Source organism: Leptonotus elevatus, chromosome 1 (assembly GCF_054856555.1).
Source record: "Leptonotus elevatus isolate MCC_2025b chromosome 1, RoL_Lele_1.0, whole genome shotgun sequence".
Classification (NCBI taxonomy): domain Eukaryota; kingdom Metazoa; phylum Chordata; class Actinopteri; order Syngnathiformes; family Syngnathidae; genus Leptonotus; species Leptonotus elevatus.
Window position 1 is genome coordinate 28,025,190 of NC_141239.1, and position 25,596 is coordinate 28,050,785.

A 25,596-nucleotide genomic window follows, 5' to 3' on the forward strand; every position below is an offset into this window, starting at 1 on the left:
AACCTGTTTTCATCGCCTTTTTTCGATAAGCTTCAAAAACCACCCCCTCTAAGCGTAAAAACTTTTTTGCGAATTACTGCCGTTTCTATTCAGTTTCTTTTTCGCAATTCTTGAAAATTGAAAAAAAAATAGCTATAAATACTGTAGCTATGTCTAGCGCAACAGCAAATCCACAATAGGCATATTTTGCATGTTCATTTAATATCAGTTTTGTTCCACTTGTACAAATGAGTCCATGTAATAAGAATTTTTTTTTTAAAAGAACAATATTAACAAGGCACTTCCCAAAATTAACAGGGAAAAACTCAATTTACAATCACATCAAAAATATTTATTATTTTCAACGTATTCTGTTTTACAGAAATATTCCAGTTACATTGCTTTTTCTTCTTCTTGCTGTTTTGGTTGGAGTGTCAGTACGTTCTTTATGTGGGACCATTGACTATACACTGAAAATACTGCTGGTAACAGACATTCACAGATGTGTTGATAGAGGAGTCTGGGATGTAATAAACTCGAGACATGGAGGAACATAGAATGGGGGGGGGGGGGGGGGGTTAGTAGCACAAGCCTGAACATGACAGTTCATAAGCACTGATGTTGACAGATCTATCCCCCTGCACATATACTTGCATAACTCATAATCACAGTCACAGTGAGTTCTTGCTTGTCCTCTACATGTTCAAGTCCCCATTTTGTACAGCTTGTTATTCTTCTAAACGAAAGTTTGGTTATTAATTCACATTTGGTGTAAAATGATTCCCAGCGTGATGCTTTGTTTTACACAAAGCGCATAAATTTGCTTGTACATGACTAGTAACTGAAGGGTAAACACTGAATTTCCCTTATAGGGAGAATAAATAATAAATAAAGTCACTGTATTTTTTTAAATTCAAATTTGTGTATAATGTAATCGAGCCAAGCACTAAGCTGCAGATAAAACAAAAGAGGTTCAGTCAATTTCTTTCTTGTACCTGCATGTAATCCCGATTACTTCCCCCTTTTGTGACGGCATGTGCTTCCAAATGTTGCAAAAGGGGATTTAGTTAGTCTTGAGTATTTGCAGACTCGCATCTACTTAGACTGTCTGACACCGTGGGGGCCAAAAAGCTCTTTGATTGACCGTGCTGGTACCAAATGATTTCTAATCTTCAAAGATTTAAATCTGTCACTTTGTCCATTAGTCACAAGAGGTGACAATGTACTGTAGGGTATAAAAATGTTGTTAGCAGTCACAATATTGCTCAATAGAAAACATACAAAAAGGCTTATAAAACTTATATACAAAACCAACATTTGTTTTAGTGCCAAACAAATAGGTTTTTCAGCATGTAGGCGTTTAACGTGGTCCTTGTAGATTTTTGCTACATGAATCTGCCCATGTTACAGTCCTCAGTGCAGTATTGTTCAAGTGATCTTGAGGGGTTTTGAAGAGCACGCCAGACCAAGTTGAAACAAGTCTTTGTGGACAGTAAAGCAATACAACCATCCTCGATCTTATCTGCACAACTTCATTACCTCCTGAACGACAGGCACAAATCCTTTTGGGATAGTACTGAGGAGCAACAGCCTACAGCTGATATTATGGTATGGAAAAAAAACATGTGGCATTACAGCAATTTAGTGCAGACTCCTGAATGAACATACATTTCAACCAATGAAAATCCAGCATCTCTCCCAGCATCACTTGGTCTTCGACCCACTGCTGATAGCATAGCAGCAATTACCAGTCAGTCAATGTGAACTTAATGTTACATACATGGAGTCAAAGTCCCTTGGATGTTTAATCGTTTCCCTCAATGATCAATGACTGTCATTCTGTCGTCTGTCATACAGCAACAGACTAGTCTCTGTATTTGTCAATGGGGGACAGTGCTGGGAGAGGAAACCCTCATTTAGTTTGAGCCAGATGTCAAAAGTATGAAGGCGTGTGTGATGATAAGTTTTTGCTTGATATGCAGTTGTCCTGCAGTAGCAGCACCTCATATTCCAGGTTCCCATTTTGAACGGCAGGTTCAGGGATTATGATTTCCGCCTGTTTCTGAGGCAGTGCCCCATTGTCCAAGCCGGCCTTTACGCCATCAAGCTCGAGCTGTGAGGGCTCGCAGTCTAGGTCCAGGTGGCCTTTAGCCTTCTTCTTGCGGACGAAACAAACCACACCCACGGCTGTTGCTATCAGTATCAGCAGGAGCAAGATGGCGATTGCAGGCACCAACATGGTGGTCATCTTCTTGTCCACTATTTGTGCTCCAGTGACGCTGGCATTTTTTTCATCAGCTGTATGCGCCTGAGTGCATACACTGTCAATGCCATTTGGGGCCCCCAGCGGACTGGCGCAAACGGTGTAAGTGGAATTGGGGTTCAGGCCTCTGAGTCTGTATTCCGGATACGAAGCGGGCAGGCTGAGTTGCATCGGCCTGCGGTCCGGCCCAGAGAGATTGCGATAGGTTAGACGGATCCCGCGGATGTACGGTCGCAATTCAATGTAGCGATGGAGATCCAGCAGGATTGACGTGGAAGTCGCCTGCCGCGAACTGATATCTGGAACGTTCGGGGTGACAATCGTCACAGAGACTTTGGCTTCAGGGGGTGAAGAGGGATCGTTGTTATGGACTTCACAATAAAATCCAGAGGTACCACGTGGACAGGTACACTCCACTTGACCGTACTGGTCCAGCCGACAAGTGCCACCATTAAGGCAGGTGTGGGAGGGGCAAAAGTGTGGTTCCTCATCGGGATCCATGCTGTTGCTGCTTGGGGACGCGGGAACCGGAGGAAAGGGGTAGTCAGCATCTTCATTTGCATCAACATCATTAGCCTTGGGCATTGGAATAGCTGTAGTAGGACTCTCTATGGTCGTGACAGGCACAGCGGCTGTAGTTTTCACTGTGGTCGTAGTTTGTGCAGTTGTGGTCGGGCAGCCAAAATCCCGGTGCTCCAGTCTCTCCACTACCTTGCCAGCATTGATTGGAGGGAAATGGCAGCGTGTCTCCTCTGTCCTCTCCAGCGTAATGCTTTGGGCTCGCAGCCAGCTTGGAAGCCAGGCTAAGGGACAGAGGCAGTTGAAGGGGTTCTCTGCCACAGTCAGCTTTCTAAGGTGAGGAAATAGCTGTGGAAACTCCTCCGGGAGCCCTTGCAAACTTAGGCTGCTAATGTCCAACTCCTTCAGCTCTTCTAGGTTCTTCATATCCTGAAATTTAAGAGGACCCATGGGGTTGCCAGCCAGGCTAAGGTAAATCAGCCCATGAATTTCTTTCAGGATCGGTGGCAAAACCTCCAGTTGGTTTCTTGAGACATCCAGCTCATGGAGGTTCTTTAGACTACCAATGAGCTCAGAATTCAGGTATGTTAGTCCCACACCACCTAATTTGAGGGACTCCAGATTTGGGGTTTGGAGGTCTGAGGGGCCCAATGTGGATATGACATTAAAACGAAGATCCAGCAGCAGCAGTCGCGGCATTGCAAAAACAGGCAAAGACGTCAACCTGTTTCCCTGCAATTTGAGCTCCAGCAGGTTCTCCAAGCCATTAAACACAGCAGGGTGGATGGTCTTGATATGGTTACTGTACAAATAAAGACGCTCAAGCAGTACCATATCTTGAAAGCATTGCTCAGAAATGTGGGTGAGTTGATTGGATGACAAGTCTAAGTTTTTCAAAGAGGTCAGCGGTAGGAAGACTCCATCGGAAAGTTCCGTCAGTTTATTTTGACTGAGGTCGAGCATTTCCAAGTTCTCAAGACCATCAAAGTCATCGGCAGATAAGCCCTCGATGCCATTGGCAAAAAGGTAGAGGCTCCTTGTCAATGCAGGCACTCCCGGAGGAAAGGTAGCAGAACGTCTCTGGAAACATAATATGGATTCTGGCGTAGAACAGGAGCAGCCTTTTGGGCATTCACTGGACATGATTCCATCGGGAATTACGAGGATGAGCACGAGTGGCATGAGCGGGGGGAGAAAGACCTTCATCTTGCAGACTCTTTTCCACGGCTCAGCCTGAAAAAAAAAGACAAAAATGGCGTCAATGACCTTCCATTGGAAACTGAATGGGTGGAATAAAACAGTAATACACAGATTACTGGCTGCTCTTTTTTCCTAATTTAGAATATCTCGAGGACATAACTTGCAAAAGCATGAAACAAACTAGAATTCCAACACTGATTCAGTGTATACCTGTCTGCATAACCAACGATCAAAAACTTTTTGTCACAAGGTTTTTCAAGCATAGTGCTTTAAGCTAAAAAAGAAAAGAAAAAACACAGGACGATGTCACCAGGGGTGCTAATTTAATCAAGAAAATGTTGATGTCCCGCCACATTTCTGATACCGAATTGTTACTAGAAAGATCTGTTTATAGATATCATGGTTGACTTGGACAGGTCTATTTTGTTTCCACTTCCCTCGTGTTAGGCACACAGACATGTAGTAGAAATGCAGCACTTTGTCAGAACGATAAACGACAGAAGTATTTCAAATGTTGCAAAACTTAAGACCAACTGGGTGATATGTTACCTAAATCCAAGACTTGCAAAGCAAATTCTCTGTTAGGGTTAAAAATTAAAAAAAGATGATGGAAAGGTGAGGTAACGAGGAATGAGAAAGAGAAGAGTTTGTGTGACAGTTTATTATTGCCTCAACAGACTTGGGAATGAGTGGGAGAAGGGGGTGGGATAGACCTCATTTCTATCTGTCAACATCCTTTGACAGCTTTTTTATCTTATCTTTTTTTCTTTTTTAATTGCACTGAGTAACCTGAAAACACATTTTGTGTGTGTGTGTCTTTCCACCTCCTCCAGGTACAATAGTCTCATTGTCTCAAATGCACAACAAATGCTCCAGTGTCTTTTAACGTCAGAGCTGGTGAGGGGTAAAATCTCCCATTTCCTCCTACTGAACGCGGTGCATACTTTAGGGTCTTAACTGGTTGAGTTGTTTGTGTCTCTGCAGTACTCATACCTTAATGAAGAGCCAAGTATGTGGAACTTTTTATTAGCCCACACACAAACACACGGAATGTTCTGTTCTTGCACCGGGTTGTCAGACCATATATGTCCAATAAGCCGTTTTCATGTATCTCTCTTATTGACATTGCCATCATACCTCTGTTGAATAAATACACCAAATGAAAAATGGTGTACGTCTTTATTTCTAAAAGCATATCAAATGTCCAAACTCAAAAGAGGGCTTAACATTTGCGGAGAGCGGCAGAAAGATGTAGAAAGGGCCTGTATCATCTCAGCCATGTCATTTATTTTCATTCTCTTGCCGCATACTTTCTTTCCTGCTGCCCTCCTTGAAACTGTAGCCCCCTTTGGAATGATTCCCGCATCTCTTATTTTCCCTTCTCTTGTGTGCCGAGTCAGAGTAATCCTGACGTGCACTTGAACCCCGCTGCCAGCACGTCAGAACTTCTCATCTAGATAATTCCTTCAGACGGCATCAAAATGTTGTTCTATGTCGCCTGACTCCAGGTACTTGACCCCAATGGATGCTGGGGACTTGTATGTCTATGTAAAATATTGGAAAAGTCCAACGCTGTCATTATTGGAGAATTCTACACAACAACTTGCCCTAAAAAAATCTTTACAATAGCTATTTTATTTGACCAGTTATGACTCAAACGGCTTCTTTTTTTAATTGAAATACTTGAATATATATAATCATAATCATCATCATTAAGCACAGCTTGCACGTTCAAAAGGCAGTAGGAAGAAGTAAAAAACTTATCAAGTCCTACCCCCTTACAAAAGAAACAAACTTACACATAAACAGCTGCACTTATACGTTCATAGATATGCCAACAGTATTGTACATTTAGTTGATAAGCAAACATTTTTTACAGATATATAAATTGGCACTCTATTTTCTACATTTGTACTGACCTGATTTAAATATTGTCAGTGTTTCCCACACCATGTTATTACCTGGGCGGGCCTGCCAAGTAAACTGGCCACCACCCAAGAAGATTTAAAAAAAAATAATAATAAAAATATATATTTAAAAAAAGGGTCGCGACCAGATATACCGCATCTAACATTAGTTCGCCGTCCTTTACTTGTGGATCATGAGGTTACGCAACTAACAGGAATAAAATAAAATTACTTAAATATTAAATCCAATTAAATCAATATTAAAAATATGTTTTAAAATGAGTCCGTTGCTGGACAGGTAATAAATGTCTTACACAAGTAAAAGTAAGCTCATGAGTCTTCTTCGCCTGAAGACTTCCATACATTTCCCCGCCACTCTTATGAGGCGCTCTCCCTAGTGGCCTGCCAAGTAATTGCTCAATAAGTCATGAACAATGGAGCCGTTATAGTGGCTGTATATTAACTACAAATATCGCGATACTTGCGCAGGTGTATTGATAATCTGTCGGGAGACAAAGTACCACGATTTATCGCGATATCGTCATACTCCTAATAGTCACTGACTGATTTCAAACAGCTTCTGAATATTGTGGCAAAGTAGTTTGTTGTGCTTCTAATTAGCAGATTGACATCTTAGTGATTCACAATGGGTACTCCTGCAAGCCTCTGGCCAATCATTTTCATACTGGATTTGGGTTCAAATTTCATGCCCTCTGTCTGCGACTGTGACACCACGCGCGCTGTGTACACGGGAAGACGGGAGGGTACATTTCATTTTCCGGCCACACGTGGCAGTAGCGATTTGAAATTCAATTTCCTGCATTGAGCAGCTTTAACACTTGAGGGGTGTGTTTGAGTTGTGTATAAATTGACGGAGATGTGTGTCTGCGAGGTGTGGGAATCCAATCGAAAAGAAAAACATGGCTATTTCCACCTAAAATTATCATGGTGATGAAGTTTTCACAGGGACAATGTCTAAGTGTGCCTCATGCCTGAGAAACTCAGTGGGATGTGGTTCAGTGATTAGCTTCAGATCCCAGATAAACCCTTGCTTGACACTTTCTGTCTTTTCTTTTCTGTTCGGACTTGAGTGATTTGTACAGGTTTTTATCAGTCAGTTTGTAAAAAGATAAGAGACATCGGTGTGGAGCTGCGGCGCGGAGTGACTCCTGACTGTGTTTTTTAACTCAAGTGTCTTGAAGAACTAAGTGGACTGCTTTGAGAGAGCGAAATGGGGGACGGTGTATAAAGCTCGTCATCCTTCCCTCCATCTGACTCGTGATTTATTTTCCCCCTTGCACGCTTACCGAGGTATTCCTCAGACTGCCGGCAGCTGAGCTTGAAGAAGCGCAATTGTCTGTTTCACAGGCTTGGCATGTGGAGATCCACAAGAACTTTTCAAGATGACAGATTTATGAGAGGACGGTGCTGAAAGCATATGAATGACAGCATAAAAAAACAACAACACATGTTTTTAACTATTGTTCTTACATCTGTGTTTTTATTTTTGCTCCAGTCTGGATGCATGGATCACATTAAACTGCAATGTGTTGACTCAAAATACTGGCTAGTACATCATCTAGTTAAGACAATTAAAATGCCTTAAACAGATGCTCTCTTCTCCAATTTAAAAAAAAAAATGGTATGTGTGATTCTCTACTCATGTTGCTAACAAAAACAGCAGCACTTAGAGACAGTTGAGTAAATAAACTCACTGTGAAATCAATAGTTTAATCATTTTGGCGTGAAATAAAAACAATCAGCACTGAAGCCACCTTGGTAGAGGTAATAAGAAAAAAGCGAGGAGGAGGAGTGAAAAACAGTGGAGGTCAGAGCAAGTTGGGCTGCAGGAGGAGTCTGTGAGGCCACGGCTTGGGGGTTAGAGTGGGCTTCAATTAAGTCCCTCCGGGCCGTGCGTCAAGAGCCCTTATCTTGAGAGCAGGGGTGTGAGGGGTTAGAAAATGCTAGTGTGGGCGTGCATGTGTACGTACGTGTGTATGTATGGAGGAGGTAGAGGTCACCGTGCACTTCCATAATTCTATTGGCCGGACAAGAGATGCAAGAGGGCACGAGGCCAAGTCACAGTCAGGGGATAAAGCTGCACACCGCACATGGCAGTCTCCCATTAAAGAAGCTCTTTCTCCTTGGGGGATTTGAACTCGCAAAGGAGTAATGCTTTCGGCATGTGCATTCAGGCATAATGTACGGTGTTATGGTTCCTTGAGTTCAGTGGCTTAGCGTAATGACATCCCCACGTTGAAAGCCTCGGGTAGTTAACGTAGGCGAGAAGGTACTTGGAGTTGTATGATGATGAATGATTTCAACATGTCGATCATGAAGATGGCAGCCAGTGTTTTGAAAATGGATGAAAATGATAGTATATCTGTCAACAACAGTTGAACTTATACACCCGCCCAGTTCAATTTCTGTGGCGTTAGCGAGTAGTTCATTCAGTTTCCTAAAATTTGTTGGAACCGAAATGGATGACTACCTGTGCATTTCACAACAAAGGTTCTTCAGCAATTTTTACGTTTCCTGTCATGATGAACATGCGTGTCGGAATTATTTTTCAGTCGGACCCACTGACAACAGGCGCCAAACAACAGTCACACCTCTTTGTTGGGTCCTTAATATGACTGCTATGCTAGCAATGTTATGAAGACATCATTAACTCTGTGGAAACATGTCTAATTGACACAGGCTGAGAGAAACAACGATGATGACTCAGTATCTGTTCATCGGAATTAAGTCCAAGTTTTATGCTCTGTGATTGGCTGGCAAACACTCCAGGGTGTACCCCGCCTCCTGCCCAAAGTCAGCCGGAATATTCAGGGAGTCCGCAACTCTAATTGGGATAAGGAAAAATATTATATATATATATATATATATATATATATATATAAGGACTGACTTTATTGCTCCTGAAAAGAAAACCTTAATGTGGCCTACGTGGTTGTTGTGAATTGGTAAAACTGATGGGAGTCCGTCCCCCCCCCCCCCCCCCTGAATCTTTTCCCCATACATTTCCACCACTCCCCCATTTTCCCCACCCCCTTGTACACTGTCAGCACCGTCCACGACCGCAGCTGGGCCTTGTTAACCGTAATCCAGTGGGGTTACGTGTCAACATGACAAAGGGGTCGGGAGAGGTTTTGGGACGGACGAACGAGATTTGGGGAGGATGAACGAGGATAAATAAAGATTACGAAAGGAGTATCTTGCAAAACACCCCTCCAGGTGTACCTACGGCCTACACATGCCACACAAGGCAGTGTCTGAATATGTCTGCTATGTTAATGAAGGACTGCAAAGTATGTGCTCGTGGCGGGAGGCGTTGCATTTCTCAGATTATCATCTGTCACTGTTTGTACCCGTATGACCGAACAAGAATGAAAAATAAAAAATACAATAAATGGCAAATGTTTGGTCTAACACTTGATTAACTTCAGCCAAAAGCTTTTAGTCATAGACGTTGATATATGATATACTGTATATTGCCGTTTTGAGTGTGATGAATGAAATGCGATGACATCTTTAGCGTGTCTCTCAATACTTATCCTGAAACCACAGCAGTTGTTATGATGCTTTGATTGTCAATTTATTACAAACATTCATCAACAGATGTGCATTGTAATTGTCAAAATGTCATTGCTTGCTGACTTGTTATTAGTGTGTCTTCGTTTAACGGCGTCATTTGTGGTTAGGACAACATTTTTGTAAGCCTCGAGACAACGCAAAGACTCACTGGCCATTTCATTGGGAACAGTCAGACAATGGGCTAATAATTGCGCGTTCATTTATCTTAACACAAATAAAAGCAATCCTTTACATTAAGATTTCAGTTTTGGCCTACTTAATTAGGTACACCAGGACAATTGGCGGCAGTGCCAATAATTGGGTGTAAAATTGTCTTGCAGTTGTGAATCAAGTTGTCTAAATCAGAATAATTAATTTCATTAGAATTAGAAGCGCTGTCTGCTCCTAAAAAATTGTCTGAAATATAACATTTACAATTGAAAGTCATTTAAAATCTCGTTTTTGATCCTACATTTATCTTAACACTCACTAATGCACTCCTTTATGTTGTCATTTTCATTTGGAATACTTATAGACCCTTTAAAGTGAATACAGTGATTTGTTTCTAAATGCATTACAGTATACATAATTGAATATAATTGCTGGAAATGTCTAAACACTGAGAACTAACTGTCTATTACTTACAATGTTTTTCACCATTTCAGTTTTCTTGATTCCAACCCCCACTGCCCTGTTAAGGTATAGCTAAAAATGGCACCCAGTGACGCACTTGGTTGTCCAGGCATGAGTACTCCACAATATAAGAACTTTATCTGGCACAAACGTGAGTTACTTTGTTCTAGGCCCAAGCCTGTTAGCTCACAAGCTAGCTGGTGACTAGCACCTCTCTTCACAACGTGGATTGCCGGTGGGATATAAAATAGATGCCTGATTAAATCAATGTGTGTGTCTTTTGTCTTAACGTCAGATGTTTTCCACACTGAATCCATTTTTAAAAAGGCTTAGATTGTCATAAATAGTTTATACATCCTGAAATATAAAATACAGTCCTTAGACTAAACTTGGGGAGTAACGCACGTGTCAACCTTTTTAATTTCATCAGCTATCGTCACGCCAAAGATCAACAAAGCTTATTGATGTGTAAAGACATGCGGGGGTCTTGGGGATTTGAGGTTAGGACGCCTTGAGGTTAAAGATCAGGCTCAGATTAGAGCTTCCACCATTACTCCGTGTTCTGTGACCCCAGACAAGACAGATAACAAGCCTTGTTTGACATCACACACACTCACAGATCAGGTTACACACACACACTCTCTCGCACCTGAAGCCTGCTTTTGTTGTCGTTCTCGGCAACACGCGTTTGGGAAATCCAAACCCCTTTGGAAATACTACTCAACCTGACTAGTCCCCGTTAAAGGCAGGGCACAAAAGTGTCCTCTTGTTTGTGTCCAGTGTGGGACGCCTTACCGGGCCGTCTTTCATCATCGCACCCCACCCTGGGATGGACCACAACTGAGGTCATAGTCCTTTTCTTTTTTTTAGGCAAATCTTGTCTGAGATCTCCACTCTGAGGTTCTCATGTTGCACAGACATGAAAGTCCACCATAGACAACGTTGGCTTTCATCTGTTTCTTATGTGGCAGCATCCTCTTTGGGTGCTTCTCAGGGTGTAAACAAAAAGACAACAGGGAACCCACCTATGAGCAGTGGTTCCTTCTCTGCTTGGCCGAATCTATAAATACACCCCCCCCCAGATGAAAAATTCTGTAAACACATGCCTGTCAAGCAATCAGATCAATAATCCCCGTGTTAAGTATAAGCGATGAACCGCAATTGCCGCCATGCTGACTATCGACACCACGCGTCCCTGTTTGTTGTCTGCTCAAACATGAGCTCAACTTAACGCAATCAGGGCGTGTCAGGCGTCACACGCAGGCACACTGACTGACGGCAGGACTGGCAGACTGACAGGCCGACGGTCCCGCGCCAGATAAACAGTGTCACATGCGTACATGTCCTCCGGCGCGTTCCTCTTGAAACACACATCACGCAAATATGTCTCAGAGTGCTCTGTTTGCCTTCCTTGGCGGCAACAGCCTACAGCAGGTGTGTCTGCCACAGGCCACATTTTGAAATTCTTTAATGATGTTCCTTGAGATACAAGTGACCCAATTTACAAGCTGTCTAAGGTGGCAATCAACTGCACGTATTTAAAAAAGAGGCTTCATGCTAAGCCAAACAAGCAACCAAACAAATTATCCTTCCACTAGCTTAATGCTAACACAGTGTACAAAATGCTGTAAACATTACACATCTTTATGGATACTGTATTTTAATACAAGCAGTTGATAAACACGTGTAGACAATGTAACAATACTCACAACGTGCGTATGTATTATTTATCATCTGTGAAAAATGACAAGTATTACAGCAGTGTTACTGGGTTGCTTGCAGTACTGGTGAAACTATCCTTGGATTGTCTGCATGACTGCCCCCAGTAGCCAAGTCACACACACCAAAAGGAGCCACAATGAATGACTCATGATGCACAAACCGTTTCATTCTTAGATTGCATTTTAATTATGTTTTTATTGCATGACTTTTTTATAAAGTACAATATTTACGTTTTTTAAAAGCACAAGATTTTATTTTGGGGGTGTGTACCATGTTAAATGTTATTTTTACCTTATTACTACACAGGTCACTAAAATATGATTGTGGGCCACAAATGGCCCACATTCCGTAGTTTGGACATTTACAGCCTCAGAGGTCACGATGGGAGACAAAAAGCGCTCACAGTAGCCTCACACTCAGGCGAAGACCCTCGAGGAGCTTTAAGTCGTCGGCCTATAGAGGTTTTTTCCGAGCGCCCCGGCAGACAGTTCAACTTTCACTTAGACTCGGGTGCGGGACACTGTGGTTACTGTTAGACATGGCTTGACAGGCATGTTCTTTATGTCTCAACAATGTGTTATGTCTGAGCACTTGCCTCTGAATAAATAGAACACTCCAGTGCAGAATGAAAGCAGCGTTACGCCGCTGTAAACTGAGAGATTAAGCCTACTCGCGTTTGTCTGAAGACATTTTAATTTTCTGTGGCTCCTCTGCAGATTATTTCTATTATTCTACTTCTTATGTGATAGTACAAAACAGTATTTGACTCATGCATAACTGTATGATTTGTACAGTAGATTGTTTTTTTTTTTAGTTCTGTAGATTATTTGCCGTCATTCTATTGATTTCTGTCATCACTAACTTGCTTTAAAGTAATTTTATGATTTAACTGCTTGACTTAGTATGCATTTCAAGCTTGTTTTTTTATTTTTTTTGGTCCTATTTATTTCTATTGTGCATGGCGGCGGTTCTAAATAACTAGTGAAAGGAGCGGATACGTCGCACATGTCCCATCAGTGACTTGTGGATTATTTCTAGTTGTCCTGTTTAATCCTATTATACAATCTACCTGTTATCGTCAATCACCGGTGAGCGGAGCGATTGCATTAATTGTATGATGGTTTCTTAGTACATTTGTTGGTGCCTTTTTTCCTCTGTGGATTCTTTATAGCCTTTCTCTTTCATTTCTGTAGCACACAGTGGTTGTTATCAAATGTATTATTTGATAGAACATTATGTGCATGATGTCTTTTTATTCTGTGGATTCTTCTCATTCTCTTTATTTATGTAGCGCAAGGTGCCCATACTCGTGACTAACTGGCAAGGAATAATTGTAATTAAGTGCTTGTATGACGTGTCATCTCATGCGTGACAGAGCATACCGTGGATTTTTTTTTATGGATTATGTTCTAGTTATTTCTCTTGTGCAAGGTGGCAGTTACTATTAATAACTGAAGCGAGAGATAACTGGTATGAGTTTATGCCAATGTGCGGCACGACCTGTTTTTCAGGGCCCTTCTCTGCCCACTTGCTTTTTGCAAGAGCAAACGTTTGTGATTTTTCAAGTCATTCCACCCTCGTCAGGTTTGTTCCTCCCGACACGAGATAAACGTGAAATGAGATAAGCCGAACGTCACAAAAGAATTTATTGTGAAACGGGTTGACGGCGCTCAGGCGGCAGCGGGTAAAATGGCGGGACATTCCCTTCGGGGAGACTACCACGGCTTTTCATCGTTATGTGTGAAAAGGAGTAAATTGATGGTTGAAATTATTTGTCAGCTATGTGACAGGATAGTGTACGTCAACAAAAGCCGTCGCACTCCTGTGCCAGCGTTGCTATCGAGCGTGTAAAGACATCCGTCAGCGACAATCTATCAAAACCTTCAACGTCCCTATTCGCCTGAAGCAGGTCAGAGAAGTCGTGCGCATAGCAGACAAAAACACAGAACTTTTGACTACCACTGAAACAATCAAAAAGAATCTCAATGTGTCATGACAAAGACAACAAATTCGCTGAAATATTAAAAATGTTTGACCGGATAACGGGATGATGTGCTGTAATACTTTGGTAATGTCTTCAACATGATCCTAGCATGAAATGAAAGCGTTCCATTATGTAACGATCCTCAGAAGTGTCCGTTAGTTGCGCTTCGCTCCAAATCCATCGCAAGTTTTGACATAAGCCACTTTAGTGATCATGAGAGCGCTAGACTTTCTGTGGCGCTTTTGATGATTTTGTTCCTCGAACAGATGAATTCTGTCTGGAAATACATTGATTTGGCATGACCAGCCAAACGATTCTCTGAAAATGAATTGCCTAGTACCTCACGATTCATAGGTCACGATTCGATTCGATACGAATCTATAAATTGATTATTGCGATTTTTTTTTATATATATTTTTTATTTTTTTTTACTCAAATTTAAAAAACACTAATCAGTAAACTTTGTACATGTATACTGTAAACTTTGTATGAAAATGTATTTATCAGAAAATTCTGGCTTATAATTGAGCCACTGCATTTAACAAACAGGTTGCAGTCTGTTTCATGTTTGAACAGCACTGAAATCAAATATTAGGCTTAATGTTCCATTAATATAACATTCTTCCATGCTTAATGTGTGAATCCTAACCCTAAGTGAGACGTTTTGTTGAATATTCCCATAAAAAAATTGATGTTTAAAAATAAATTCGTCCGCATATTAATTGCGCGCTGTAATATCGCGATATATTGCCGAATGGATTTTTCCTAACACCCCTATCTGGAAGCAATGCCAACTTTGATACATCATTTTCTAGTAGGTCCATAACGAAAGCTATTGGGTGACTAAGACAGGCACCTGTGGGCCACAACTTGACGACAATGAATGACGCTTTGTTATTGTTGCGAGAACGGCAATTTGTCTGACGAGCGTGTTTGCTCATAATCCACACATCCGCTCAAACGTGTCATTGCGTGTGTGTGTGTGTGTGTGTGTGTGCTGACCTGTCAAAAGGTTCTCAGCAGTGTTTACCTATGTTAGGGTGCACCTTTGTTTGTTCCTCCTTATTTGCCCTGAAGCAGACGTATTAACATCAATAGCTAACTAGTCAATTGTTTCCTTTAGATCAGGGGTAGGGAACCCTGGTCTTCGAGAGCCACTGTCCTGCCTGTCTTCCGTGTCTCCCTCCACCGACACAGCTGATTTGATGAACAGGATTGTTATCAGGCTTCTACAGAGCTTGCTGAGAATATGAGTCAGCTGTGTTGGAGGAGGGAGACATGGAAAACAGCAGGATTGCCTACCCTTGCTTTAGGTCATGTGATGCATTCCAGGATGCTAATGCCCATCTCAGCTCCATCTTCTCATTTTTCACTACCTGCGCCAATTATCGCGGCAAATAAGTTGAAATGGCTGCTGACATTGACATATTGTATGCGGTGCATGGCGAATATTCTCCAGGACGCAAGCTGACACACCATCTACAGATTCCTCAACTAGAGGAATGCATGCGCGTGTGCGCGTTTTCACCAGAAGTCAACAGCACAGGAGCATAAGTAACAGCACCCCCCCCCCCCCCCCCCACACACACACACACTCCCATGCCGCTGTTTTCCCCACCTCACTGAGCAGAACCAGGCTGCTCCAAAAGAGGAAGTCCCAAAGCAATTAGTGAGAGTTAGCCGTGTGCGTCCAGGCGCCTGGGGCTGCTCCGTCCGAAGTGCATATTTGTGTGTGCGTCTTCAAAAGTCCACACAGGCCCAAGCTGAACTGGCTGCAAATAGTCAACACCCATGCTCGATATTGCTGTCTTTCTAATCCAACACTCTTATTTATGTGCATGCAACTTTATAAAGAGGAAATCATGTGGGGAATTGTCTTTTAGGTTGCTCGCATAGAAAAGGGTGTGTTTCTGGAGTGCCCGCCCATCCATTAAGTGTGAAATTAAACAACTAAATCTTTTGTTACCTGCCTGTTTCCGAAAGTATGTCTTTGAGCGAGCCGTTATGTGTTACTAATTTACAAAGTACCCGCCGCACCAGGTATTTTGATGGAAGTGTGTTACAGCTGTTTTACCTGACCATCCCCTGCTGCAAACCGCTAAAATCAGTGAGTAATTGAAAAACCCCATGAAATACTTATAATTGCCTGCTTTGCCCGCAAGATGGCAGCAAAGCACTTTTTCCTATTAGACAAGGCTATGGCTGACTATATGAGGCTTCTCCCCTCACTTGACACCAATATTCCACAAGTGGGCGCCGTAGCAATATTTTTATATTAGACGTGACTTTGGCCTGAGCACAAAAACAAATCGGTGAGTTTTTCAACAAATTAAGGAAGGTAGGTTAAAAAAAAATTGCAAATTATTTGTGGAGAACAAATGTGTCGTGTATCTCCTTTAACTGATTAATACACCATATCGTCACCCTCTTAAAATTGTTATTTAACAAAGAGTTATTTATTTTTGCAAAAATTATTTTTTTGCCTTAATCATCTCCTCAGGATGCAAATTGTTTATATTTTGGGTTTCCTGAAAAATCTGAAAAAAATGACTTTGAAAAAAATGACTTTGAAGGATATTTTGATATATTTTTTTATATCAGAGGTTTTTTTTTTATACCCAAAAATTTTTGGGGCCAAAATCATCTCATAATGCAAATTGTTCATTTTGGGGGGTTTCCTGAAAAATCTGGAAAAAAAGACTTGGGTAATTATTATCGATATGGAAAAGCTCGTTTACTCAAAGGATATTTTTGATATTTTTAGTGCTAAAATATAATTGTTATTGTCATGCATACATTTTCAAATTTATTGATTTACAAAAACAAATGTAAAACACAAATACACAAATTACTTGGAAAAAAATAGTTTTAGTGGTTGAACGTTGGGAATAAAAAAAATAATTTGGTTTAAAATTGTTAATTAAATTGCTCATGCAAACTAACTGAAATTGAAGTAGTCCGCATTAAAACACTTGCTGATGCTGGATGCACTCATCTCCTTTTTATGACAGGTGGTCTATGAAATATGTTAAGTACTGCATACATCCAAACTATGCTGAACAACAGCTATGTTCACAAGCCACAACAACTAATCTACAGTAGAGTCAGATGGATAGTGTTCCAGAGTTAAGCAAAAGCGTATTTCATTGATCACTCACCCAGTTAAGACACGTCCTCCTCTAGCGTGGCTCCACTGTGCTCGATTTCGGGACGTCTTCACCTACAAACAACAAAACAGTCAATGAACAAACACCATGTCGTAATGAGCGCCCTTTTGAAAATCTGGCCTCTTTCCATGTATTGTTCATTGCCTGGAGGTGAATGAGGAAGTTTTTCTTCTTTACTGTCAGGTGTGTGGATTCTATCTGCGTGTGCGTGCGTGCGCGCGTGCATGTGTCAGAGGGACTGAGAGCTGGCAGCCGAAGCAAATGACAGAGCGGAAGAATGCAGGCCGACTGCTCTCGGCTCTGCCAACTTCTTCTTGCCTTGTCATAAGTCCATCATCGCCGCAGGACGCTTCGTTGGCGTTAGTTTGTTGTTGTTCTGAACACCTGCTACTCCAGGTATTGCGTGATGACCCGAAAAGATGGCGCAAAGAAATCCACCCCCATGAATGATTTTGAAAAATAGTCTTAATTGTGATTTTTTTTTTCTTCTCAATATTGCAATTCTGAATTATTATGCGATTATTTTTTCAATCTCCTTTTCCAATGTATTTACTAACACAAGCAATAAATGAATCCGTTTTACAAACAAACGGTATCAAATGTATTAAACGTAGGTACATGTTTTGATCTTACTGGTTTGGCTCCGCTGAAATAAAGGCAAATGAAAATGATGGATTACAAAACGGCAAGTCTTTTAACCGTCCACTGCCAAACAAGTGTGGTGTGAACGTAAATCAAAAAAATTACAAGAATAATCTCCATCTTATCGAGGAGCTTTTGGTATGACATCAAAAAGGCAGCCTTTGCATAAGGAACGACCGCGCCACTCGCTCAACCTGCTTGCGATCGGGACCTTCCTTCACTTCGCATACATCAGTCCTGAGTCACCACATGGCCTGCACGCACTCGCACCCCTGCGTTTCTTATCACGCTGCCGTCGTCACCCTCTGCCACCGAGTGTATGTGTGGAAACCTGCCCGCGCGCGTGTGTATGCAGTCAAAGTAGGCGTAGAACTGCCCTTGAAACGCAAAAGCCATGCAAATCTTGAATGCAGCTCGGCTGCTGTTAAAGCAAGTGCGGAAGTTCCAAGTCACATAGGGTTCGATATTGTGCAATAAAAATACATTTTGCATAGTGCTAATCAACCATCAAATTAACTCATTCACTGCCATTGATGGCTATAGACGTCAAAAATTCATTTGAACTATTTCTATTAGTTTAAAAATATATATATTTCATTTCATTTCTTATGACAACCTAGAAAAAATGTTTTTACATTTATAACACATATAAAATTTGTGATTAATCGTGAGTCAACTATTGAAGTCATGCGATTAATTAAGATTAAAAAAAATTACCGTCTGACGCCCCAAATTTTTTTTTTTTCATTTTTTAATTAGGGCGTTAGGCGATACATTTTTTTTATTGTAATTAATCACATGACTTCACTCGTTAACTAACGATTAATCATACATTTGATATCTGTTCTAAATGTACAATCATTTTTTTCTAGGTTTTCATACTCTTGTTAACAAAAGTGGGGAAAAAATGTAAACTAATAGAAATATGATTTTTTGACGTCTATAGCAGTTAATGAGTTAAAATTCGTGAACTTCTTTTTTTACTCTCGAGTTACAGGTAAAAAAAAATTCATGGAAAATTTGATGTTTAAAATCAGTTCCATGTGCATTCCTTTCCTGTATCAATACCTTAAAATGATGAGCAAATATTCCCCTACAACGCTATTGTAGTCCCAAACCTCCCATCTTGTCTTATCTCGCTAATCGCGCCCATGTTCCTAGTAGCGCTCGCTTGTTTGGTTTTTAATCACTTATTAATAGCGAGCGGTTAAATATTTGACCTGGCTCTCAAAGACTGATCTGTTGTCTCTAGTTTCAGTTGAGTAGTCATGTATGTCGTCAGTGTGTGCAGCACTCTAAAAAGAGAATTGATGAACAAATTGAAGATTACAAATTTAATTGTTGAACAACTTAATAAAATTGCTCAAATTGGTAACACACTATTGAATTAAATTAATCCAAAGTGAATATATTAAGTTCAATGAACTCATAATTAATTAAGTTGGTCAACAATTCAATTTGTAATCTTATATTGGTTCAACAATTCTCTTTTTAGAGCGAGGGGTGGACTTAGCATGAGGCAAGCACAGGCAATTTCCACTGAGATTTACAGGACGCCACCAAATTTCTCATAAAAACTGATTGAGTTGTCTTTGATTTGAATCTTAAATTCATAATCTTTAAAAAATAAAATAAAATCCATTGTTTTGAGTGCTCCCCCTCACTTCTCATGCAAACGCACTAATGCATCTTCTTTCTGCACATGTGCAGACTTATTTCAGGGTAAGGTTAGCAGAACAGACTTGTTGCTTGACTTGTGAGGAAAATGAAGATTTGATGTTATCCCACTGGAGTAGACAAAACGTTTTTTAGCAAAACTACCAAAATGTTCTAACTTTTATCACGGTGACACCAAATGTGCAGTAGTAGCACTGCAATTATTTTATTACATATTGAATTATTTTCATTATATACATAATATATATTCTGGATGGATGGAAGTTTTTTATTTGTTGGTGAATCGGAATATTCAGTATGTTGGCACGTGGAGGCCCCAATTGGGTTTGCCCTGGCCAATGAATGACTAAATACATCCGCGTGTGTGTGTGTGTGCGTGTGCGTGTGCGTGCTTTTGCCTAGCAATGTCTGGTTTCCCCCAAGCTAATTACAGCCTTAGATTAAGAGCTCTTTTTATTTTTTTTTATATATATATTTTTTTTTTTTTTAAGGAAGGGGCCCTGGCTAAAAACGCTGCAATTTGCGGTGTCTTTTTTGGGACGAGCATCCTCCCTCTCGTCCTATGGCTCTCATCCTCATGCGCACCCGCCTGACGTTGTTTGTGTTGGAATTTCAGGGAGGGACTTTGGTGGACTTTTTGTAGATTCTTCCAACCCAAGCAATCTTAAATCCTCGTTGGAATCAAACTGTCAACAGGCCGATGACAAGCTAGCAACCGTTCTCATTTGGATCCCGTTGCATGTGTGTGCGTATGTTTACACAAGGCCTGGAAGTGGTTCTTCTTCAGGTTGCATGCACAAGCTGGATTTAGCTTCGGAGGACTATGTGGCTGGCCTTTGCCTTTTGCGCGGACCGCATGGTCAGCACTGAATTGTGACGCCGTGTTTTTCATTCAAAGCAAACGCCGCGAACATAACGCTGCAAGATGAGGTTTTTTGGTTGACGCTGACCTACAAAAACATAACTAAAACCTCACAATTTGCCCAAAAACTGCTTGTCCCAATCGTGACCAGATCTGCATCGGAACCTAATCTCAGGCTGGAAAGACAGATTGAGTTTGTGGAGTACATTTCAAGACCGACTTTAGCATTTTCCGACTCCAAAATGTCTTTGTTGCGTAAACAGAATGAGTAACACAGCTTTGATCTATTTTAGTAACACTTGACACGTGTGACTACCTCCACCATCTACAGCGTTTATAACTTCCGCAATGGGATTCGTTTTGCAAATGTTTCCATTTTCAGGCTACTAACAGTCGTCAGGCAAAATGAAACCGTTTTTTATCGTTTTTTTATTGGTTTTGACGTGAAAGCCAAGGCTGAGCACTGAACACTTGTGACCATGTCCACCATATGTACACACTAAACTTTACAGGGTTTACCTTTCATTTTGAGTTAGAACAAATGTTAGCATTTCAGGCTACGAAATGCTACAATCATGTAAACAAACGACATATTTAGACTGTTGATTACAGTATTTAACTTTCTCTTTGAGACCCATTTTCAAATATGTGAATGTTTTTGTCTCCAAAATGACAATGTTCGTGTGGAAAAAAACAGCTATTAACAGTTTTGCTTGCGATGTACATGCCAAAACCAAAGACTTAACACTTGTGGCCATGTCTGCCATTGTTCCAGACTACTAGAGTGTTTAACTTGGACATTTGAGACCTGTTTTGAAATGTTAGCATTTTGAGGCTACAAACACTAGCATTGTGTAAACAAGTGGCCAAACGACACACTCATCCGTTATGCCTGTGACGTACATACTAACACTTCACATGCGGCCTTGTCCATCATTTTTAGACTACATTTTACATCGTTTGACTACCAAATTTAGATTACGTTTTTAAATGTCAGCATTTTATTTAATTGAGTTGAGTTAAAAAAAAATTCAGTTTTGGTTGGGAAATACTTGACTAAACTGAACACCTAATAAGTTAACCTTCCACTTTGATACCTCTTTTCAAATGTTAGCATTTTCATGCTCCCAACTGCTACCATCGTGTAAACATTTAAAACCGCACTGGTTGAAAGAGTTTTCCTTCAAGAATTCTACTAGGAAAACTCAACTTCTCCACCACAACATTTGTGATGAATCCTCACTAAAGAAGCAAACACATTGACACATGATCTAATTCCTCTTTTGGATCCGTCGACTCCCCTCTCTCGGCCTGCTGTGTGAGTGACCCGCCGCCTCTCCTGATAGCTCCCCGGGTCACGTTTCTTTTCTCGCCCTCCTCGCCTTTGAACCTGACTTTTATCTATCACACAGGACGTTTCAATACATCACTGCTAAGTGGCAGAAAGTGGAGTGGTGGTGAAGACAATGTTCATGAGACCGAGACCCGAGTTCCCAATGCCGGACACAGATAATGATTTTGCAAAGCTAAATAGCAGATACAAACCCAAATGTCAGGAGTCCGATCCTGCATGGTTGATTCTATATGCGGCCACATAGCAATTATTTTTTTTGCCCAATTCAATTTAGTCCTGCTTCTTATCCACAGACAATTTTCAACAAGTGGCAAAGCGATAAGCCGCCTTAATGACCGCATCGCACCCTCAAGGTGTTGTTGGCCATATGTCATGACGATAATATGCTGAGAGCCTTTAATGACACCCGTGTGCATCTTGTTTGCAGAAACTCAGCGGGTACACTTGGCACCGTTTGCCACGTCAAGCTGCGTCCACACTCCCTGCAACATTAGCAGCCGGGAAATTTCTCCATTAACAAGTAGAACTCCTCACCAGCCCAGTGGCGACCTTGCAAATTGAAAACTATTTTATATTGTCTGTGACACATGCTGAGGAAACAAGCAGTACGCCACTATTGGACCACTTTTTTTACCGCTTTACTGTTTTGCCCCCCTGGGAAGGATTATGTGATTTTCCCTGCCTGTTTGTTAGGGGGGAGGCGGCGTAAAAGATGCTAATCTGTCTGAGCGCTTGAGGATTGTAGTCAGAAGACTGTTCGTATGCCAATTAAGCTTTTTACACTTTTTTTTTTTCAGTGGCTTCTTCAGAACATTATGAATGAAGTAGAGGAATTAAAAAATGTTTCTCTTTGCGTTCATTGACAAAAATATTGTTTTAAAATATTGCTCAGTGTAATAGTAAGTGTTTTTTGGCATTGTTATAATTTGATGTGATTACGTTTGACAGAAATACTCACAAAAGTGTGGTTATCAGAAAAAAATAATCCTACATTGTTTCAACAGTCTAGGGATCATGAAAACAAAGTCATCAAATATGTATTGCAAATTAGATTGCAAATGAGTTAGCAGTTGAAGCCAAGTAGATTCTCCAGTTTCATAAACATAAACAAGTTCTATTTCTATGATGCCTTTTATTGTATTCATTTGATATTATTTTACATAGAGAACAATGGGTAGGACTGCAAAAGTTGACTACAAAAAGTTTACTACGACTTTAGAGCATGTTAACTGTGCCATTTGCTGTCTTCTTTTTTTCTTTTATAATTACCTTTTCTCTTTACACTCTGTTTATAATATATGCTCAAGTGAAGCAATTAATCAATCTGTACCACATTAAATTCTTAACGCTCAATTAAGTAATTCAACAACCAGAACAAATCACTGGAGGGTGTGCCTCACACGCTCAGTTAGCCAAGTTTTGGTAATCAAATCTGGTTCATTAAAGCATCAATAAGTGGTTGATTGTATGCTGGTAATGAAAGCCTAATTGAGCCCAAAGTGGAAAGCAACATCACTTGGAATGAGACGGTGCAACTATGGATTATTGACACCAGCATGTTAAATCTTGCCACTTGATTGGATGTTGCGGTAATGGCAACGACAATCATCCTTCAGGAATTTCACCTCCTCTGTCGCAGTAAGATGTATTTTTTTCCCCCCAGCGGGAACACTTGCCTTTAGCTAAAAGTCGTATGCATCGTAGCTGGTGTTTATTTGCTTTTCAGCCCGTACAGTAGAGCATATTGTTTTGCCACATTCAACATTTAACTATGCTTGGTTTTCTCACATAGGCATCTAAGCTGGTGTTTATTTCATTCTCTACTCAATGTTGATTTAGAGAGCATAACAACAGCAGTAAAATAATGAGAAGGCATTTGAAGTGAAAAGACTTTATTATAATGAATAAGAAATCTGATTTGTATAACACTTTTTTAAATATTGATACATATTTATGTAGGCTATATATGCATTTATTCCAAGTCCAGTTTGCCATTTACATCCCATAACCAGTATCTATGTTGCCCAACACACTGCTGCTCACATTCTGCTGTTTTATATGCACATGCTTGTGTAGTTTCTGCTGCCTATTGCTGGACTAATAAACGGTTGATTCTGTTGTATTCTAAATGCAGCTCGGGGGGGCATTTATGCTTTATAAACAGCAGCAGTAGCAACCTCATCAGATTTCTTATGAATGACATTCGTCATTTTTTACAATCCAGCTCGCCGTGGGGGTTTGTACTGGATCCATTCGTCAGACTAATCATTTCCACACGATGCCTGCCTTTGGGAACCGCATCAAGAGTCCCAAAATGAGTGTGCCTCGAAACAACAGTTGATTGTGAGCCCTATGATGCAACAATGAAACCCAAAGTTTGTTGCTATACATTGTGAGCATTTGTGCGATAAATGCTGGTGAACCTTTCGAACCTCGGCGGTGTTTTTAGAATTGCCAAGTTCCCTCAGCCCGACTCCAAAGCAAAACGTCCCCGCGCGGTGAGCGCTGCGCGGCAACCAAGCGTGCTGCAAGTCGCCCCTGGCCGGAGCCCACCAGCAACTCGCTCCGGGCTCCAGCTTCAGCTTCTTGCGTCTATACTAACGCGCACCGTTGGTGTTTAATAGAAGCATTCACGCCAACCACAAGCCATAATAATAACACCGTTGCTCTAAAAGTGGAAGTTACTGCGTCCAGCCGTTTTACGCACGGGTCCTGCAGGGCAAAAAAGTGTTCAAAGTGTCTTACCTAGGAACGTGGGGATGGGTTTTTTTCCTGTGTGTTTTTATCCAAGCGGTAAAGTCCACAAGTGCCGCGTTGTTATCATAAAGCCAAGCCGCTGAGTTGTAACTCGGGGAGGGAGCTTGACTCGTGCGCCTTCCTCCACGTTCGAGGAATGCGCTCGAGTGGGGAGTGCATACACAAGAAAAAGCCTTTCTTATTTCTTATTGCAGGCGAGCTGGTGGGTGGGAGGAGCCAGAGTCACCTTGCAGCGCGCATTCCGGACGCACTTTTGCTCACTTGCACTCGCACGACCTGTTTAAAAAGACTGCGCTCTCCTGACACGTTGTTTGTGCGGTACATTTGCGGGTTTTTTTGTTTCACAATTTGCTTGCTAAACTCGTGTAATTTTACCTTCTGTTTGCCAAACCCTAAAGTCATTTAAAGATGCACCTTATAAATTTGTCAACAGAGATTATTTATTAGGTGGCATCGTGGACGAGTGGTTAGGAAGTCAAAGTAGCGTTGCGGTGTATTAAAAACTTCTACCATAATTAGGCATATACCATAAATATAACATAAGCAAAGGGAAAGTAATGTGCCTGTGTGTATCTATTAAGTTTTAAAAATGATTATCGAAAATTCATGACAGAAATATAAAAAAAAACATTCTATCGTAGAGAAAAAATACTGTGCTTTCTTGCCAAATGCTATTGTTTGCTAATGTTTTATCCGCCAATCAACATGTCAGAGAGTCAGACAGACAGACAGACATATTGGTTGGAAATCATTAGAAGATGAGAAGTGGAACACTGTAAGTCAGTCGGGTCAAAAAATAACCCAATTTTGGGTACAAGAAAAAAAAAGTTACCAACCAACTTGACCAAAGTGTTAAATGACTAACCCAAATAGTATATGTAATGCAAATTGACCCAAATAGAGTTGGTCTTTTTTTTTATCCATACTTTTTCCTTTTACTGTATTTAAAGCGTAGCAGAGTTTAAAAGATCTTCCGAACCCTTTCTTGATCATGCACCACACAGAGCAACGGCTTAAACCCAGAATTCAATTTTTATGCTGGTCTCTGCAGCTGTAGTATGTCCCAGCAGCAGTTACAAACTACCTGTCAGAGGCCGGTGGCCTCCTTAAGTGTTGACGCGGGTGGCGTCTCGAGATCATCCAGTCAGGCGATCGCTTGGCGTCGCCACCGACGTGTGCGCTTTTAGTCGCATGTCGCCAGCCTTGCACATTCGGCTGTCATCATGGGAAACAAGGGGTGCCGACGGGGTGCTGATGTCACTGGCCATCTTGCTGCATGGGAAAAGGGTCATTTGAAGCCACGCCCTCAATTGCCCCGGAAGGAGCACTTTTAGTTCCACTGCTGCGCATGATT

The 25,596-nt window shown here is 41.2% G+C and overlaps 2 protein-coding genes across 3 annotated transcripts in view; one reads left to right on the top strand and one right to left on the bottom strand.

Moving 5' to 3' along the window:
- coro7 (coronin 7) overlaps positions 1-25,596 on the top strand; it is a 120,879-nt gene that overhangs the window by 67,265 nt on the left and 28,018 nt on the right. The gene's annotated exons all lie outside the window — the stretch shown is intronic.
- vasnb (vasorin b) lies at positions 185-24,407 on the bottom strand. Its single transcript, XM_086093906.1, has 3 exons — positions 24,231-24,407; positions 16,942-17,003; positions 185-3,994 (listed from the first exon to the last, which is right to left on the bottom strand). Exon 3 carries the CDS (start codon positions 3,965-3,967, stop codon positions 1,913-1,915), a length of 2,055 nt encoding a protein of 684 aa, XP_085950032.1. The 5' UTR covers positions 3,968-3,994; positions 16,942-17,003; positions 24,231-24,407; the 3' UTR covers positions 185-1,912.

Bases quoted from the DNA above. Each gene is read 5' to 3' on its own strand.
- vasnb (XM_086093906.1), bottom strand. From the start codon at position 3,967: ATGAAGGTCTTTCTCCCCCCGCTCATGCCACTCGTGCTCATCCTCGTA.